The sequence below is a fragment of the Oncorhynchus gorbuscha genome, linkage group LG10 (assembly GCF_021184085.1).
Source record: "Oncorhynchus gorbuscha isolate QuinsamMale2020 ecotype Even-year linkage group LG10, OgorEven_v1.0, whole genome shotgun sequence".
Taxonomy (NCBI): Eukaryota; Metazoa; Chordata; class Actinopteri; order Salmoniformes; family Salmonidae; genus Oncorhynchus; species Oncorhynchus gorbuscha.
Window position 1 is genome coordinate 41,703,662 of NC_060182.1, and position 20,666 is coordinate 41,724,327.

Sequence of the window (20,666 nt, forward strand, 5' to 3'; positions counted from 1 at the left end):
TAGCAGATGCTCTCCAGAGCGACTTACAGTAAGTAGTGAGTACTTACATTTTTCTACTGGTCCCCTGTGGGAATAAAACCCACAACCCTGGTGTTGCAAGAGCCATGCTCTACCAACTGAGACACACGGGACCAGTCATTTCACTCGTATGACAAATAATCCAACTGTATACAGATAAAACTTTATTTTAAAAAATGGACACCTTTCCCTTTGGCAGTATTGTCACAGAAACAACATTCACTATATCTACATTCATTACCTGACAAGATAAGTTAAGACAAGCAAAACTATGATAAAAAAAAGAGAACACACTTCTAGGTTGAGGTCCTAGTTGTCTGGAAGAGACCTCCTTCCTGCCACTCCAGGGTCGTGTCCAGTAGGGCATACAGTGGCAAAACGTTTTGCAACAGAAAACTAAGATATGTGCTCTTTCTGGATAAGTTTGGGTAGTAGGCCTAAATTCTCCCCGTTTCACTCCATTCCAAAACATTTTCTCCCTACTGAACACAACCCAGGCTGCAGAGTCCACTGTCCACACACTCCACGAGAAGAAACCTTCATTCATGAGTCTCTATTATCATAAATATATAGTTAAAAGTGGTTATCCTGAGATCCTTCACTTAGGTGTGCACTGCCATAGCACAGTCAGCACTCTATATTCTATGTCCACTCCACTTAGGTCATCAATGGTCTCCAGTGCAGTATGACTTATGTCCTGTCAGGTTCAGCTAGTACTGGTGCTAGTACTGCCTGCTTGCCCCAGAGTCTATAGGTAGATTGGTAGGGTCTATACGTTTGTTAATAGCATCTATGGGTGGATGGGCTGGCGGGGGGCGGGGGGTGGGCCAATGTCTAGTGAAAGCTTCAGTTCTGCTTAAGGTCAGGAGTCGAAGGTTAGGGGTCAACTGAATGCCCAGTGCTGGTTGAGGTCAGCTGCTTTACAGTCGTCCATTACTATCTGGCCCCCTTTCAGGAGTAAGCACTTTCCACTTGGTGGGTTCTTGAGGAGATTCTCCTAGAGAGGGCAGAGGGTTAAAAAAGCATGTACTGCAGTGGGATAACACTGGGTCTGCAGTGGACAGATAAGATCTAGAGCAATAACTTCTCTTGTGCGTTGTGAAAGATCGTTAACAGATAGTTACCTAAACAGATTAAATGTACTTCATTGCGTTTATTTCATCAGTCACACATGCTTTACAAAGGCACTCTTCAAGAACGAGGAGTCTAAAAAATGTCTCCCAGCAGATCTAGAAATGTGTATGTGTGTGTGATATACAGGGCCTTCGGAAAGTATTCAGACCCCTTCCCTTTTTCCACATTTAGTTACGTTACAGCCTTATTCTAAAATGGAATAAATCGGGGGAAAAAAATCATAATCTACACACAATGCCCATTAATGACAAAGAGAAAACAGGTTTTCTCGAAATAAAATACCTTGTTTACTAAAGTATTCAGACCATTTGCTATGAAACTCGAAATTGAGCTCAGGTGAATCCTGTTTCCATTGGTCATCCTTCATAATTCAAAAGGCACTCGCACATCTGAGCAATCTTTTTTTGCAGGTGCATGGCAACAGTTGAACAAGATGAAGGAAAAAGGAAACCTCACACTGCTCTTGATAGTATCACTGATCTTTAATAAGCTTACGTATCGGCTTCATGGCCTTCGTCAGATCTTGAGTTTACATTTTTTTTGCACCCATATGTAGACCTAGCCCCACCCACATCCATTCCACACATCGAAAGTGGTTGGAGGCGAAGGAAAAACAAATAAGTGCTACCAAATATAACAATATGCCTTTCATAAATATTTGAATAAAGTGTGTAAATAAGAGGTATTAAACACATCTGTAAAACCCTAATGAGGACATAGCAAGTTTTCATTAATCATTGGGTACATCGTAAGAAAAACAGAGTGAAAAGGGTCTGAATAATTATGTAAATTAGATTTTTATTTGAATACATTTGCAAAAAATACTAAAAAACAGTTTTTGCTTTGTCATTATGGGTATTCATGATGAGGGGGGGAAAAACAATTTAATAAGGCTGTAACGTAACAAAATGTGGAAAAAGTGAAGGGGTTTGAATACTTTCTGAATGCACTGCATATGCGTGCGTGCTTGTCCAGGTGATGCTTCCTTACCTCTGTAAAGAGCCACTCCTGTTGTGGGGCCACGCTAGTCCCTATTCCTTTTAGTGTACAGAGCTCAATCTTAACCTGGTCTGGCTGGGTGTTGGCCTGTAGACACAGCTGCTTCCCTATGTTGTGACGCAGCTCCTTATGAGACGTGTACTCAAAGTACTGGGGAAACAGCAGGAGAGATAAGCATATGGAATCAAACATCACTGTCATATGGTGCTGGGGACTTATTATTGAAGATCGTCAGGGTTCACTTGAAAAATAGATGTTAATTTCAATGTGATTTAAATAAAGGCTAAACAAAAGCGTTGCCTATAAACCTGAATATGGAATTCCAAAAATTGACTGAACATACTGTTGTTGAATGCGTATCAATATCAGAATATCCCTCCACACAACCATAGAGTACAGCGGAGGCTGGTGAGAGGAGCTATAGGAGTGCAGCCCATTGTAAGTCAAACATGCGTTTTCCATAAGTTTGATACCGTTCCATTTATTCCATGCCATTACAAATGAGACAGTCCTCCTACATATCCTCCCAACAGCCTCCTCTGACAGTGTGAGTGAATGTACAGTACCTGGTTACCCCCCATATTGTGGCACGTGTACATGATCAGTGGCTTCCCTCCTTCATTTTTCTCTCCCACATCCAGACAGCTCTGAGCACCAGAGTTCTTAATCTGCACACACACACATTTAACAATGAACACTTATGCATCGCCATCATGTACAGTACTTTCCTAGTCACACTTTATGTAGATGCTCTACAGATGGTCATACTATCAACAAACCATCTGTCGATAAGCAACTGCTTGCTAAGGTTACGGTTAGGTTTAGAATAACGGGTTGGGTCAGTGTTAGGGTCAAGTTTAGGGTTAGTAGATATTTATTTGAAATGTTACTTACAGAGCATCTATAGATGGACTATCCCCCCCCCCCCCAAAAAAGTGTTACCTCAAATACTTGTAGCATTTGTTTTGGCCTGCCTGGCTAAACCCTGCATTTAATGAGCAGGATTTGCACTTTTGAGACATCTCTATTATTTTCATGGCAACAGGCAAGCTCAATCATGCACAGCTAAATAATTTCAAAATACTTCAAATAGTACTTGAAACCAGGTCTGATAGTTTGTACACCTGAATGGAACAAAACGTACCGCTCCGAACTTGGTAGGGGTGAGGTCTGGCACGAACGCCTCGGGGTAAATAGTATTCAGATACCAGGTGAAGTTCTTACACTGCAGCCTCTCCCTCAGATTCACACGCTCCGAGATGTCACCAAATCCTTTCTGCAACATACACAGAGTAGTGGAAAGGAGTGAGACAGGAACAAGTGACTTGCTCAATCCTGTGCTCTGATAGTTAACTTTAAAGTAACTGTCGAGTGAAAATCTGACATTTCTCTAACTCATACCCAAATAATGTTGTTGACTCGTCCGATACTCGTATTTGTGGCCAACGCATACATTTGAGAAATATATATATATAAAAAAAATAATAATAAAAAAAAAAACACTTTAAAAACCCCCACATCAAATTTGTATCTCAAACAGACCATTAAAAAAAGTATTGCTATTTCCTCAGAGTATGATGTCATAATCCTGAGGAGGATGAGCTGGCCAATCAGCGGTTTACTTGCGTGAATATTTAATGACCGGTATACACCTACACCATTCTGTTGTTGGGGTACGTCCACACTATTCCAACACAGAAAAGCTGCTTTTCAACATACTTAAATTACCATTTCTTGGAAGGAAAACTATTATTTCATTCATATTATAAGTAATTAAAGGTCATATTTCATAGAAATCTGGAAAGACTGGACAGTTACTTTAACCCCATATAACGGTAGTCATGTCAAATCAAAAAGTATTGGTCATATACATCGATTTGCAGATGTTATCACAGGTGCAGCGAAATGCCTGTGTTTCTAGCTCCAACAGTGCAATAATGTCTAGGAAAAAAAAACACACAAAAAACAATGCCACAGATGTCTGAAGTTTTGAGGGAGTATGCAGTTGGCATGCTGACTGCAGGAATGTCCACCAGAGCTGTTGCCAGAGCATTGAATGTTCATTTCTCTACCATAAGCCACCTCCAACGTTGTTCTAGAGAATTTGGCAGTACGTGCAACTGGTTTTACAACCGCAGACCACGTGCATGGGGTCGTGTGGGCGAGCGGTTTGCTGATGAAGTAGTGGTGAACAGAGTGCCCCATGGTGGTGGGGGGGTTATGGTATGGGCAGGCATAAGCTACGGACAATGAACACAATTGCATTTTATCCATGGTAATTTGAATACACAGAGATACTGTGACGAGATCCGGATGCCCATTATGAGGCCCATTTAAAAAAAAATGTATCTGTGACCAACAGATGCATATCTGTATTCCCAGTCATGTGAAATCCATATAAATCCATGACTGATTTCCTTATAAGAACTGTAACTCAGTAAAATCTTAGAAATTGTTGCAGATTGTGTTTATATTTTTGTTCAGTATGTAATGGAAATACATATAATGGTGTGTAAAGACATTATGGACAGTATATGAATAGAAAAAGGTGTGCATAACAGTAGTTACATAGAATGAGCCATGACAAGAATACAGTATATACATACAAAGTGGGCAAAACATTATTTAAAAATGTTTAAAAGTGACCAGTGTTCAATGACTATGTACATAGGGCAGTAGTCTCTACGGTGCAGGGTAGAGTACCAGGTGGTAGCCAGCTAGAACAGTGACTTAGGCTAGTGGTGACTGTTTAACAGTTTGATGGCCTGGAGATAGAAGCTGTCTCTCGGTCCCAGCTTTGATGCAGCTGTGCTGTCTCTGCCTTCTAGATGGTGGCGGGGTGAACAGGCCTTGGCTCTGGTGCTTGATGATCTTCTTGTCCTTCCTGTGACAGCGGGTGCTGTAAATGTCCAGTGATGCGTTAGGCTGACCACACCACCCTCTGGAGAGCCCTACATTTGCAGACGGTGCAATTGCTGTACCAGGCGGTGATACAGCCCAACAGGATGCTCTCAATGGTGCATCTGTAGAAGTTTGTGAGGGTCTTAGGGGCCAAGACAAATTTCTTCAGCCTCCTGAGGTTGAAGAGGTGCTGTTGCTTCTTCTTCATCACGCTGTCTGTGTGAAGGGACCATTTCAGGTAGTCAGTGATGTGCACACCGAGGAACTTCAAGCTTTTGATCCTCTCCACTGCGACCCCATCAATGTGGATGGGGGCGTGCTCTCTCTGCTGTCACCTGTAGTCCACAATCAGCGTTTTGTTAAGGGAGAGGTTATTTTCCTGGTGCCACTCCGTCAGGGCTATCACTTCCTCCCTGTAGGCGGTCTGGTCTCATCATTGTTGGTAATCAGGCCTACCACCGTTGTTGTCAGTAAACTTGATGATTGAGTTGGAGACATGCATGGCAACAGAGGGGGCTGAGCACGCACCCATGTGGGGGGCCCTGTGTTAGGGATCAGCGTGGCACAAGTATTGCTGCCTACAGTATATAGGCACTCATAAGAATATATTTATTGTAGTTTAGCCTATTCCAGATAAATAATAATATCTTATAATAAACAGATTGCAGTATGCGCAGGCCGACACATTTTGCACGGTAGTGTGTTGTCTAACAGTTAGCCTTCATTCAGCCTTTCCTTCTGTGTCGAACGAATGTGAGATTACCAAGTCTGGCAACACAAGATTATCTACAATTATTATGGAACTTGGAGTGAACGAAAACATGCCATAGGCTTAACCCTGTTCTCTCACCACTTGTTACATTTTAGCTGCGTTCTGGTTGTGTCGGTTGTAGATGTTTAATGCACAGCACTATATCTAACAGTACAGTATATGAAACTTTGAGTTGATTGAGAACTTAAGCCTACCTCCTTGGCCATCTTGGCAGCGTTACTGTTGCGTCGGTAGTAGATGTGTTTGTAGTCATCCATCCAGACCTCTGCGAGTCGTACCTGGTTCCTTGTAATGACCTCAGTACCTTTAGGGAAGGTGTGGGGTGACTTGGTACGGAACACGTGACCCACCACGGAACACGGAATGATCTCCAGCTGGCCGCCACACTGCCACACCTAGGAGAAGGTTTATTGAAGTTAGCTGGCTAACTTAGTGACCTGCTTTGTCAATGGAGGCACAAGGACACCGATTATTCACTGTTGAATTGTATTGATGACATTCTGTGAACAGTGTGATTCTGTAGCAGCTGACAAAGTTAGACAAAGTTGCTTTGACTTCCTACAAGCATTTTGGGCTGGTGTTTACAGGACATTTGGTGCTGTCTGATTAGGATATATAGGGCCTGTCTCCAAGAGGCAAGATAGACATTTGCTCCGCTTCTGTGCTGAGTGGGGTCTCCTTGTTGCAACTTGTAATAAACCAGATTTTGATTAACTTTACCTACAGCTGTGCTTGTTTTTATTCACCCGGAAATTCCTACTACAGATACACATGCTCACAAAAAACAGGTTAACAGGATTCCTAAGACCTTTTCTGAGATGCTTTGTAGATACAGGCCCAGCGCCATATACAACATCGAGGTCACATGACACCATTCAACCAATTGAATTGAGGTAATAATCAACTGAATGTCTTTGAGAGAAACCATAATCAGCAAACTCTCTATATATGGCTCTGTTTAAGACTAGCTTTAGTATTTGATAGATATTCCTTTATAATAACATTGTTAGAGGAAAGAGGGGAAACTAACCCTAAAGGACATCTCCACATTCTCACCCCCCCAGATCTCCATCTTGTCATCGTACGTTCCGATGTGTTCAAAGTACTTCTTGGAGATGGAGAAGAGACCACCGGCAAACGTTGGAGTTCTGAATGAACAGACATGCAGAGGTGAGTAACAGATACTAGATGTCTAATGCAACATTATGGAATATACATAGTCTGATTGCCGAGTAGTGATCTGATACATATTTCAAGTGCAGAATATAACATATGCTGAATTGTAAGATAAAAAAAATCAGAATATATTGCAAACAACTTCAGCAATCGCAGCATTATATTCACTACACATACTCTACCCGAAGGACCTCTCCACTAGCTGTCGGAAGGCAATGTACTCTATGAAACATGTTAGGTGGGTCCTTAGCCCTTACTTGACGGGGTAGGTCTCGTCTTTGCGTCTGTTGCTCTCATGCTCAGGGATGCCTTCCCAGCCAAAGCTGAGGCTCCAGTCAAAGTTCCCTCTGTTGCGGGCCTTAGCGGTGGCTACAGGCTTGTTGAAGGTAAAGTCATTCAGGTTGATGGTAGTGATCTCTGGGCTGACCACGGCTGTTGGCTCCTCCACGATACGAGCCAGCAGGGGCTCCAGCCAGCCATGGAAACACTCACCTGGGGACGGCAGAGGAGGGTAGAGTTCAGCAGGTGTAAAAAGTTTTCAAAGTACAAGAAGTCGGTAGTTGTCAGTTGGCAAACATCGTGAAGCATTACAGATTGAGATACAATGAATGGAGCTTAGTTGGCAAACATTTTTGGAGCTGACACCACTCCCAATTCAACACAACAGAAAATCCTGTCTGTTCTACACAATACTTTTCTATGTGAACATTGTGTAACTCTGCATCCTCCTGGCCTCAACAGACCCCCAGGATGAGTCCTGAGCATTCTGTCAATGATATGTAATCTGTGTTCACAATTGTCTGACAACATCACATTATGCAAACGCCCTTGTCGGGATGACCCTGGGAATTCACAGTATTTGTGTATGTTTTTGTATACGTTTTATACATCACTGCAAAGCCTTTATCTCCAGTACATTAGTATCTATTGCCTTTCGTCTGTACGTATAGCCCCTCGTCACTCCACTACATTGCATATCTCTAAGCTTACGTGAGTGGAATGTGGTCATACATCTAGTTCTAGCAGGGAAACCCAAAGAGCAGGTTTCAACTGTTCACTGCTTGAAAAAGGAACCGCAGGTAGTAAATCTGTTCTAAACATTTATGCAAATAAAGTTGTAACACAATGGTTGTAATTGGATTGATCACTTGGGAAACATTTTACCCACTCCACATATCCTTCCTTGTGGGATAGCAAAAAGGGATGGGGGGGTCAACAAGGAGTTAGTTGTGTTGCTCTGGCCTTGTGAGCTAGCTAGTCACAGTGCATCAATCCATCTCCTATCGTATTGTTTGTGCTTTTGAACAGAAAGTACAGTAAAGGTACAGTAGGAGATGGAGAAGGTCGAGTCAAAGGGCAGAGGGCTGTATTCAAATCCATATAGACTCTGGCATACACCTGTGCCATAGGCCAACATATATGTTTTCCTAGTTGGCTAGCTAGTCACATTGTGCATCCAGAAAGTTAGGTCTCTCCCTGGGCCCCCGAGTATTAATGAATGAATCCATCCATCCCTTGTGGGCTAGTTACTGAAAGTGAGCATTCAGGAAAGTGAGTATATTTCTCTGTGTCCTCCTGGCCCCTAGGAGCTTGGCTGTTATCAGGCACTCATTTATTCATCCATCATGGGCTAGCTACTCACAGTGAGCATCCAGGAAGGTGAGTATCTCTCCCAGGGCTCCCCGGGCCCCCAGGAGCCTGGCAGTGATCAGGCCCTTCCTCTCCTGCTGTCTCACCACCTTCACTATCTTTAGCTGCTTCACATACTCATCCAGCCGAGTCCCCAGGTGTTCTGGTAGAAAGGAGAAAACACATACCTGTTATGACATTCTTTTCTTAAGGTGAGCTGGAGCATCGGAGGGAATCGCTTAAAGGGATAGTTCACCTAAATTGCATTGGTTTCCTAACCCTATAAGCAGTCTATGGACAATGTATGATCCTTGCTTTTGGTTTTGTTCACCTGGCCACTCTTTCAAATCAAAATGGTTTGTATTTGTGGCACAATCCAATGCAAGTCAATGGTATCATTTTTGTTCTTCATGTACAAACCTATAAGTAACTTAATTCCATTATACAATCCATTCTCTTAAACCTAAGGATGATTTGGACATTAAGAGAGGAAATGCTAATATGGGTAGCATTGACTTGCATTGGATTGTGTCACAAATTCTAAACAACATTTGAAACAGTGGTCAGGTAAACCACTACAAACTATGAACTATGTAAACTATGAACTATGTAAAAACTAGACATCAATTAAACACAAACACGAAACTTCATGTTTAGTTAGGAATGTGGCTGGCTCTTCAGGTAATACAACATTATTTTCATCAGGTGAGGGTGGAGCGGTTAATGACAGGAGGTCAAAGACCAGCATCGCTAAGTAACTGACTAACAGAAAGCAGGGGTGTGTTCAGTGACATGTACATAGGAATGTAATGAATAGAACTGACACAATTCTCAATACTGCCAGACAGTCATATCTGTTCTACATAATACATTGCTTTCTAAACGTGATGGGACAGGACGGTAACTATAGTATTCTCTCTGGTATGCAATCTGGTTTCCGCTCAGGTTATGGATGTGTCACTGCAACCTTAAAGGTCCTCAATGATGTCACCATTGCCCTTGATTCTAAGCAATGTTGTGCTGCTATTTTTATTGACTTGGCCAAAGCTTTAGATATGGTAGACTATTCTATTCTTGTGGGCCGGCTAAGGAGTATTGGTGTCTCTGAGGGGTCTTTGGCCTGGTTTGCTAACTACATCTCTCAAGGAGTGCAGTGTATAAAGTCAGACAATCTGCTATCTCAGCCACTGCCTGTCACCAAGGGAGTACCCCAAGGCTCAATCCTAGGCCCCACGGTCTTCTCAATTTACATCAACAACATAGCTCAGGCAGTAGAAAGCTCTCATCCATTTATATGCAGATAATATAGTCTTATACTCAGCTGGCCCCTCCCCGGATTTTGTGTTAAATGCTTTACAATAAAGCTTTCTTAGTGTCCAACAAGCTTTCTCTACCCTTAACCTTGTTCTGAACATCTCTAAAACAAATGTCACATAATTTATAGATTGGCAGGTAAGGGATATTCTGTTAAAGGTCCCCAAAGCACACACATCCCTGGGTCGCTCGTCTTTTTATATCGCTGCAGCTAGCGACTGGAGCGACCTGCAACAGACACTCAAACTGGACAGTTTTATCTCAATATCTGCATTCAAAGACTCAATCATGGACACTCTAACTGACAGTTGTGGCTGCGTTGCATGATGTATTGTTGTCTCTACCTTCTTGCCCTTTGTGCTGTTGTCTGTCCCCAATAATGTTTGTAATATGTTTTGTGCTGTTACCATGTTGTTATGTTGTGTTGCTGCCTTGCTATGTTGTCATCTTAGGTCTCTCTTTATGCAGTGTTGTGTTCTCTCTCTTGTTGTGATGAGTGTTTCGTCCTACATTTATATATATTTTTGTTTTACATTTTCAAGCCAAGCCCCCGTCCCAACAGGAGGCCTTTTGCCAGGCCATCATTATAAATAAGAATTTGTTCTTAACTGACTTGCCTAGTTAAATAAATGTTAAATAACACCCCCCCCCCCACACACACACACACATCCAGTTATATTTAGAACAGACAAGACCGTAGAGGTCTGAAATTGTGTCACAAGTTTCAGTTTAGTATTAATAACACACACTGTATGCAATCCACTGGCCACAACAGACATCACACTACTTCCACAGCATATTTTTAAAAACCATGTGATAATGCAGCTAGCTAGTATACAGGCGATTGTTAGAACACAGCGCGAGATTAAGCCAAACTATATGGCCAGGAGGTTCCAAGGTCCAGAAGTAGATATTGAACTAGGTGTCAATGCACATCCTCTTTTAGTCTTGATTAGTGAAGCGAGGCCAATGCAATTTCTTGTTTATTTCAACATTATCCTTAATTTCAGAATGACTGACGAAACGTTTCGCTGTTGGTGTGCCCTAATGTACAGTTCCCCTTTGCTTTTCCCTTAGCCCATGGTTAGTATCAGGCTCCATTACCTAGACTGGGTTGCGTCACTGCCTGGTATGGCAACTGCTAGGCATCTGACTGTAAGACGCTACAGAAGGTAGTGTGTAAGGTCCAGTACATCACTGGGGCCAAGCTTCCTGCCATCCAGGACCTATATAATAGGCGGAGTCAGAGGAAAGCCCATAAAATTGTCAGAGACTCCAGTCACCCAAATCATAGACTGTTTTCTCTGCTTCCGCACGGCAAGCGGTACCGGAGCGCCAAGTGTAGGACCAAAAGGCTACTTAACAGCATCTACCCCCAAAACATAAGACTGCTGAACAGACTACCCCCCTCCATTTGTTTTGTACACCGCTGCTAGGAGCTGTTTATTATCTATACATAGTCACTTCACCCCTACCTACATGTACAAGTTACCTCAACTAACCTGTATCTCCGCACACTGACTAGGTACCGGTACCCCCTGTATATAGCCTTGTTATTGTTATTTTATTGTGTTACTTTTTATTATTTTTTACTTTAGTTTATTTGGTAAATATTTTCAACTCTTCTTGAACTGGGGCGGCAGTGTAGCCTAGTGGTTAGAGTGTTGGACTAGTAACCGGAAGGTTGCGAGTTCAAACCCCCGAGCTGACAAGGTACACATCTGTCGTTCTGTCCCTGAACAGGCAGTTAACCCACTGTTCCCAGGCCGTCATTGAAAATAAGAATGTGTTCTTATGACTTGCCTGCTTAAAAAAAGGTCAAAAAAACTACAAATAAAAAACTGCACTGTTGGTTAAGGGCTTGTAAGTAAGAATTTCACGGTAAGGTCGTGAAATTGTTGTATTCGGCGCATGCAGACCTCCCTAATCTTACTACATTTGCACACACTGGGTAGATTTTCCTATTGTGTTATTGACTGTACGTTTGTTTATCCCATGTAACTCTGTGGTTTGTGTCGCAATGCTTTGCTTTATCTTGGCCAGGTCAGGCCCAACTGGCCTACCTGGTTAAATAAAGGTCAAATAAAAGAAAAAAAAATGTGTCAAATAAAGTTGGATTTGACTTGATTTAGAGTCATCATGCCCACGGTAGCCATAGAAGTATTCAAGTCCATGACGCCACAATGGGTAGACTGGCGGCCATTTTGAGTGAACCCATAGGATTTCTTTTCTCTGTATTTTATTTTCTCTTCACCTGCGGTGCTGGCGTCGTCCACCATGATGATCTCAGTGAGCAGGGCGGCAGGGGAGGTGTGGAGGACACTGTAGACGGTACGCAGCAGGGTGGACCAGGCCTCGTTGTGGAACACTATGATTACACTGGTGGTGGGGAGAGGAGGGCAGTGGCGGAACTTACGCTCCACACACCTGGGAAGCAAAGGAAGAGCAAGACACTGTTCGTCATGAAAAGGAAAAACTGTCAATATTATCTGCCCTGTGTTTGAGTTCACATGTGGGGTGTTTGTGTCTACGTAGATGCCCTAGCCTTATATACATACAATATATAAAGATCATCCCTTAGCAAATATTCATACATAAACCAAATAGATTGTGCTTTTCATGGCTTTCAAGGTTTTGAAATGTTGATTAAATAAAGAAAAAGAAACATCTGCAGCAATACAGTAGTAAACAATAGAGAAGCTTGCTAATCTAGGACAAGTCTATTGAAAATGCATCTTTGAACAAGACTAGGAAACCACCCCCAAAAATAATATGCTACCCATCCCTTTCATCACCATGGTTACAGTTAAGACTGAAGCTTTAAGGTGCATCCCAATAATATTTTGTTTCTCCTAAAAATGTGCACTCATTCACTACTTCCCACAAATCTAAAAGCATTAGATTGGTATAGGCATGGGCCAGTGGTAGCTTCCACCATGTTCATTATGCCCGTCATTTCCTTTCAAAAACAGTGAATAAGTGCACCTTGTAGGATGAAGGAGAGATAATTAGGACATAGTCTTACTCTGGTGGCCGGGTGTCGTCTCCTAGGCTACGGCTGAGGGAGATCCTGTCGGAGGAGAACTGGTTGAAACAGTTAACAGTCATCCCCTTTTCCTTCTCTTTCTCCTCCTCTGGTGTCATGTTCTTTTTCTCGTAGCCCCTCCCATCGGCCCCAGGCCCTTGGGGGTCCTGTGGGGGCCTCTCCAGGGCCGGCTTCAGCTCTGCCTGACTGTAGTGACCTGGAGGACAGTGGCGGTCTGGGGTGGCCTGCTGCTCCTCTATTGAAGGGGGCTGGGGAGCTCCGATCTGGAATCCCAGGTTATTGTTTCTTTATTTTATCATTTTATTTAGATTTCTTGTATACTTAACAAAAATATAAACGCAACATGTAAAGTGTTGGTCCCATGTTTCATGAGCTGAAATAAAATATCCCAGAAATGTTCCATATGCACAAAAAGCTTATTTCTCTTTATTTTTTTTATCTACACATGTCCAGTTCTTCCATGGCCTACATACTCAGACATGTCACTAATTGAGCTGTTTGGGATGCTCTGGATCGATGTGTATGACAGCTTGTTCCAGTTCCCGACAATATCCACCAACTTCGCGAAGCCATTGAAAAGTGAGACAACATTCCACAATAAACAGCCTGATCAAATCTATGCGAAGGAGATGTGTCGCGCTACATGAGGCAAATGGTGGCTACACACCAGATACTGACTGGTTTTCTGATCCACCCCCCTTACTTATTTTTCTTTAAGGTATCTGAGACCAACAGATGCATATCTGTATTCCCAGTCATGTGAGATCCATAGATCAAGGCCTAATGAATTTATTTCAATTCATTGATTCCCTTATATGAAATGTAACTCAGTAAAATCTTTGAAATTGTTTAATTTTGCATTTATTTTCTGATCAGTCTATAATTATATAACAAACAAAAACAATAAAGTCTGTTCATTACCCCCCTCCCCCTATTCTACTCCCCCCCCCCAACCCACCAACCACCAAAAGGACCCATACAGCTGTACCTGGAAGCCTAGGTTGTTGACTGCTCCTCGAACCATCACCAGCACCCGATCCTTGCGTTCCACCAGATCCTGAAACCAGGGGTCCTGGGCAGAGTTGGAGCCGGAGCCCACATCCTTCTGTAGGACCACCAGGACCACCATGAACAGAGTTCCCCCAGCCAGGGCCAGCTTCAGGGGGGATAAGCGCCGACGCAGGAACAGACGCATGGTGGGTCACAATTCAAAATGGCCACCGCTGAGAGAGCCAGATAAAAGAGAGTTCAGTGTTTCCCCTATATTAAATTTATGCATCGGCACAACTCTCTATTCATAGGGTTAGCTACACTTCCAGGATTACAAGCTAGCTAGCTAGTCACCTTGGAGGGTTTTTTGTACATATCTTCCTTAGATTCTTATCAGCTAGGGTAAAAACTATGGTGTAAAATGATTTAGGGGATATCAATGTTTTGACCCTTGTTGAAACACTCTTCCCAAAACCAATTAGTCTTTTCAATGTGAAAACTGATTTTTTTTAAACTGCGGTGCTTTGTGGTTTATGTTGTAAATGTTTGAAACTGTATGCTGCTTTTTTTTGGCTTAGGTCTCTCTTGCAAAATAGGTTTTGAGACTAACCTGGTAAAATAAAATGTCATCCTGGAAGTGTAGTCAACCCTTTTACTAGATGTATGTTATAATTGTTAGTTAAGATACAGTAACGTAATGCTAGCTAAATAACTTTTGGGTTTAATATAGAATTGTTCGGTGATGTCATTTAGATTAAGGGATCCACTGGAGTTATAAATTAACTGGAGGCATTACATAGTAATAGCAGTGAAGAGCTGGAGTAGGAGACTATACTTGTCTTAAATAGACACCGGACTCAAACCCGTTTCGGAATAGAACAAAACAAACAGAAAACAGACTCAAATACTTTCTTTCCCTGATGCAAAGGCGAATCTATGGAGACTAAGGAGACATTTTAAAATGCAGTTCTACCCAAAACCAGATGACTATAATAACTACATGCCAAATGTCAAAAGATGTGATCCAGTCAGCTCTTCTAAACCAGCATGTACAGTCCCTGTGTACCTAGCCACTCCCATAACACTTATCTGCTGTCATAGCTACTCTCCCTCCGTCTCCCTCCGTCTCCCTCCCGCTCTCCTGAGTAGAGGTGGAGCCCCAGAGGAATAGCCTCACACACACACACACATACAGAGGGAGCAAAGTGAAAGAACAAACAGAACACACCTCTCGGTAAACAACTTGGAATATTGCACCTGTATTCACCTTCTCTAGCTAAGAACACACCCGTCATATACCCACCTGTTCCACTCCTTCCCGGATGCACATGTCAACAGGTTGGCCTTCCCCTGTTGGCTGACTTAGCAGCACTCACATTCACATTAATGAATGCCACCTTACATAGACACAAACACCAGTAGAGTGAGTATGACTGGACTGATAACAAACACACCGGACATATTTGGCTCCACAACTAGCATGAGTCCCAGATCTGTGTCCCACTCATTAGCGCACATTGAAGTAAAATGTATCGAAACATTTCGCAACAGAAAAGGAAAACAAGCTTTTCTAATTTCTTAAGTTCAGGTGGTCCCTCCCCGTGTCAGCCCTTTCGCGTCCAGTTAGTTCTTTGTGAATACAACCCAGTTTGTGCTGTCATGTGAACTCCATTACGGCCATTCAATGGAGTTGGACACACGTCACAAAACAGATCTGGGACTCTGGGACTCAGGCTATTTAACAATGACCTGCTTTATTAAGAGGGATATCAAATCACAATAAATGATACCCTTAGGTGAACACTGCTTAGGGCCTCAAACTCTTAGTTTGTCATCATTAATTTAAGCCAGTCCTCTCAAGGAAATCCTACCTCCTTCATAATTGATCAAAGACACTCTCATGCTTCCAGAGCCCTACAATGGCCACACAGTGCACTCTCCTTGACTCAAATGTCATCTTAAGTTGACAACCTGTTTGGCTTGTTCCTATACTGGGAACAGACATTGGTAATGTGTAGAAAGGAAGACTGGCAGGTGAGAGGCTTGCTGCCTCAACTCTTTCTAGTTCTACCATATGATATGGAAAATGTTTTCAGAGGAACTTTGAATTAAACGCTTGCCCTTCAATTAAAAATGTAATGAATGTATAATAATGCCATCCAAAAAAATTATGTCCATTGCAGCCATTTTTATCTCAATATAAAATAATTTATTGAAAACAACTAAGTATCTTACTGCGATTGTTTTCAATTAAAATGCTCAAAAAGAAACTTAATAGCTTCTTAGCAAAGAGCAATTTCTGAAAGCAAGAATTTTACTAGGACTGCCTGGGAGTGGTCTGAGCAGGTAGGGGAAAACTGAAAACTAGCTATTATTGGCAGAAAGGTTTGGAAGTCTATTTCTTATTGGTCTATTAACTAATTACCAGGCAGGCCAAAACTCCATCACACCAAAACAGGCTGAAATTTCAGGCGGTCTTTTCAGACAGCTCTTACACTAATTTGGGCATTATCATGTTTCACAATATTACTCTAACCTCACTGTTTATTTATTTATATAAGACAGGAAAATAACATTTGACTGCACTGGGCCTTTAATATTTTGTTGAAAAGTTTATCGACAAACATTTATATTTGCTAATAATGGATGGAATTTGTACCATAACAATACTCCACTTCAAAGTATTCCCTTTATGGCTACCAGTGAATGCAATGCTAAATATAATTTCACTATGCAGTGAGAATAGGAGGGCCACCCATAAAACTGGTTTACCAGGTGGAGTGACTGATATTTGTGCATTGAACTTTCTCACTCATTTCACGATTAATTAAGGACTATACGCAATCACGGTAGCATCCACATTAATGTAGAAGTGTTAAGAAACATTCTATTGTTATTTACATTTTTTTTTGTAAGTGACTCAAATGACAAATACATTATTTACCATTCATTTCTATTGGACACAAAATAATCTGAAACAATCCAAAGAAACAGCAAATGCAGCGAACACATTTCTAGAGTCACAAGCTTGATGTAGGCATTGCGTGCTATGAATATTGGACCAAATACTTAACTTACTACTACTTTAATACACATACTGTATAATTGAATTTGTCCCAATTACTTTTGATCCCCTAAAATGGGGGGGCAATGTACAAAAAATGATGTACTTTCTAAGCGGATGAAAATACCCTCAAATTAAAGCTGACAGTCTGCACTTTAACCTCGTAGTCATTGTATCATTTAAAATCCAAAAGTGCTGCCCCAATTCTTTTGGAGCTCCCTGTATAAGGTCCTTGGACCTTAAAGAGTAATGGTAGGATTTTGAAAGTAACTAACTACCGATTAATGGAAGGCAATGTATACCCCGAACTGAACTCCAATGAATTCAATTTCCAAGGAAAACGTTGTAGTTTTTAAACGGTCCGTGCCAAAGCGGCTCCTTGGGACCTTATGGTAGGGACGTCCCAAGGATGCTCATTCCTTGAAACCACTGGCAGTTTAAAAAAAGGTTGCCTCATCAACTAAGAAGATCAGCTCGAGCGTGTAACATGATGCAATTTAACAGGAAATTGTTTGTGACAAGAATATCAGGAAGTATGAGAGTATGGCCGATTAGAAATGACTACAGTTAGTAAATATAAAAAGTGTTAAAATACAGGTGTCCCCTTGATTTACACAATGACAAAAATAACTAGTGTATGACAGATAGGATACAATAGAATCATAATATGTCACGATCTTTATCGTGTATCTCAATTGATTTATCTTGATATCCAGTGCCTCACAGGAAATTACAGATAGTTATATGAAAACGTAAAGGCTACACTGTTGCAATATAAATTCACCCTATCTAGTGCAACCAGAAATAACACAATTCCTGATAAGATACAAGAGGCGCAATGATGCGTTGTCTTCTTACCTGGGAAACTGTTCACAAATTTGAAGACTGCCTTGCTGTGTCTTTGCGACGCTCTTTATTTAGTAACGCGAAGGCGCTAGATGGACGTAAATATTAACTTCAAAAGCCTTTTACCAAGCGCAAAAAGGATACACTAACACCACCAATGATGTGTATATATATATATATATATATATATAAACGGTAGAGCGCCACCATCGCGGCTTCCCCTTTGAACGTAACAGGTGACATTGCTTGAAAGTATTAACTGCAGTCTCCAGGGTCCTAAAGAGAACTTTGTTCGGTCCGAACATTTCAAACAAACATCCCACTGGGCATAGACATAACTTCAACGTCTGTTCCACGTTGGTTCAACATAATTTCATTGAAATGACGTGGAAACAACGTTGATTCAACCAGTGTTCAACTAGTGCTACTCGTTTTTTTGCCACCAAGAATATAATATAACATTTGGAGCATAGATTAATTTAACTCCACATCAAAATCACTCTGATTTTCAAAACAATTTCATTTGCTTTTGTCAATGGGAAAAAAATATTTACATTGTATAATTAATGTTCAGCACAGAGTACTGTAGCCTAAGTTAACACAACCATTACCTCAACAGAGTTGCATTATTCATGTCAAGAAAGTAAATACCATCTCCACGACCGCCGTCTTGAAACCGTAGAGGGATTTATTCAGAGTGGCAACCTATTCCCTACATGGTGCAATACTTTTGACCAGAGCCCACAGGGTTAAGTGTCCATAAGTGTCCATATAGGGAACAGGGTACCATTTGGGATGCAACCCTCAGACATTGAGAAGATACTCTCAAAAAGACACATGCTGGGCTCCATCTATCAGATATTGTCAGAAATCTACATTTAGATTAGAGGCTATTAATTGTCAAGTTGCTTGTGCAAATATGACATCCCAAGAACAACACAATACCAAAACCATGCCCATGTCTCAAATAGCACCCGATTCAATATGAAGTGCACAACTTTTGAACAGAGCCCAATGGACACGGGTCAAAAGTAGTGCACTGTACAGGGAATGGGGTACCATTTCGGACGCAACTAATGTGATATTTAATGTCTAAAATTCAATTGTTAAACAAATTGCTTATGTGGTCTGTCAAAATTATAAATAAAAATAAATGGAAACAATTTATTATTTGAAAAAAGAACAAGAGACAAAAGTGTGGTCTTTCACTTCCCTCCAGTGGTGCTAGCTAGGTACTTCCGTATGGTGTGTTGAGAACAGAGAAATTGATAGAGATCATTAATTGGAAATAACTCGTTTCTGCTTGGAAATTACCATTGAGGACTTGCATACTTTTAAATTAGTCAACAGGGTTGGACTTCCTATGGGTTAAGGAGGTCATCAGGAGGGATCAGCCAATGAATTATACTTGTGCGGGTTGTCGGGTTGTCCCGAAGCCACTCCTGCATTGTCTTGGCTGTGTGCTTAGGGTTATTGTGCTGTTAGAAGGTTAACCTTCTCCCCAGTCTGAGGTCCTGAGCGCTCTGGAGCAGGTTTTCAATCAAGGATCTCTCTGTACTTTGCTCCGTTCATTTTTCCCTCGATCCTGATGAGTCTCCCTGTCCCTGCCTCTGAAAAACATCCCCACAGTATGATGCTGCCAAGACCATGCTTCACCATAGGGATGGTACCAGGTTTCCTCAAGATGTGACGCTTGGCATCAAGGCTAAAGAGTTCAATCTTGGTTTCATCAGACCATAGAATATTGTTTCTCATGGTCATAGAGTTCTTTAGGTGCCTTTTGGCAAACTCCAAGCGGGCTGTCATGTGCCTTTTACAGAGGAGTGGCTTCCGTCTGGCCACTCTACCATAAAGGCCTGATTGGTGGAGAGCTGCAGAGATGGTTGTCCTTCTTGAAGGCTGTCCCATCTCAACATAGGAACTCTGGAGCTCTGTCAGATTGACTATCGGGTTATTGGTCATCTCCCTGACCAAGGCCCTTCTCCTCCGATCGCTCAGTTTGGCCGGGTGGCTTTCGAGTCTCATAGCAAAGGGTCTGAATACTTATAAGGTATCTGTTTATTTTGTATTTTTAATACATTTGCAAACATTTCTAAAAACCTGTTTTCGCTTTGTCATTATGGGGTATTGTGTGTAATTTGACAAGGATTTCTTTCTCCTTTTAGAACAAGGCTGTAACATAACAAAATATGGAAAAAGTAAAGGGGTCTGAATAATTCAAACACACTCCCGGTGGTAGTATGCACCCTTTCCGTTTGTTAACCAAATCATTGAAGTAGTAGAAATGGACTACTTCAAAATGTAGATAATCTCAATGGCGCTACCCATACCCTCAAAGAAGCAATAATGGGAAAGATAGAAAGATGTGTCGTCTAACTATGTCTATGGTTGAGAAATGAAGAACATACATTATATATACAAAAGTATGTGGACACCACTTAAAATTATTGGATTTTGTTACTTCAGCCACACCCATTGCTGGCAAGTGTATAAAATCATGCACACAGCCATGCAATTCTCCATAGACAAACATTGGCAGTAGAACGGCCTTACTGAAGAGCACAGTGACTTTCAACATACAGCACCATCATAGGATGCCACCTTTCCAACAAGTCAGTTCATCAGATTTCTGCCCTGCTAGAGCTGCCCCGGATAACTGTAAGTGCTGTTATTGTGAAGTGTAAACGTCTGGGAGCAAAAACGCTCAGCTGCAAAGTGGTAGAACACACAAGCTCACAGAACAGGACTGCCGAGTGCTGAAGCGTTTAAAAATAGTC

General features: G+C 41.7%; 1 protein-coding gene across 2 annotated transcripts; it reads right to left on the reverse strand.

The window, feature by feature from the left end:
• Nucleotides 1-159: 159 nt before the first annotated feature.
• galnt6 (UDP-N-acetyl-alpha-D-galactosamine:polypeptide N-acetylgalactosaminyltransferase 6 (GalNAc-T6)) lies at nt 160-18,140 on the reverse strand. Of its 2 annotated transcripts, none has more exons than XM_046366142.1 (12): nt 17,902-18,140; nt 13,978-14,212; nt 12,969-13,252; nt 12,198-12,370; nt 8,643-8,792; nt 7,258-7,492; nt 6,855-6,972; nt 6,019-6,219; nt 3,296-3,427; nt 2,718-2,819; nt 2,143-2,301; nt 160-1,015 (listed from the first exon to the last, which is right to left on the reverse strand). In XM_046366142.1, exons 2-12 carry the CDS (start codon nt 14,182-14,184, stop codon nt 902-904), a joined length of 1,875 nt encoding a protein of 624 aa, XP_046222098.1. In that variant the 5' UTR covers nt 14,185-14,212; nt 17,902-18,140; the 3' UTR covers nt 160-901. The 2 variants fall into 2 exon arrangements, with proteins under 2 accessions (XP_046222098.1, XP_046222099.1); XM_046366143.1 differs by lacking the exon at nt 17,902-18,140 and adding an exon at nt 15,283-15,373.
• Nucleotides 18,141-20,666: the final 2,526 nt, after the last annotated feature.

Bases quoted from the DNA above. Each gene is read 5' to 3' on its own strand.
- galnt6 (XM_046366142.1), bottom strand. From the start codon at position 14,184: ATGCGTCTGTTCCTGCGTCGGCGCTTATCCCCCCTGAAGCTGGCCCTG. The intron at 12,371-12,968 runs GTAAGACTATGT...TTTGCTTCCCAG, and splicing joins GACGACACCCGGCCACCAGA to GTGTGTGGAGCGTAAGTTCC. The intron at 8,793-12,197 runs GTGAAGAGAAAA...CCTTTCTACCAG, and splicing joins GGACGACGCCAGCACCGCAG to AACACCTGGGGACTCGGCTG.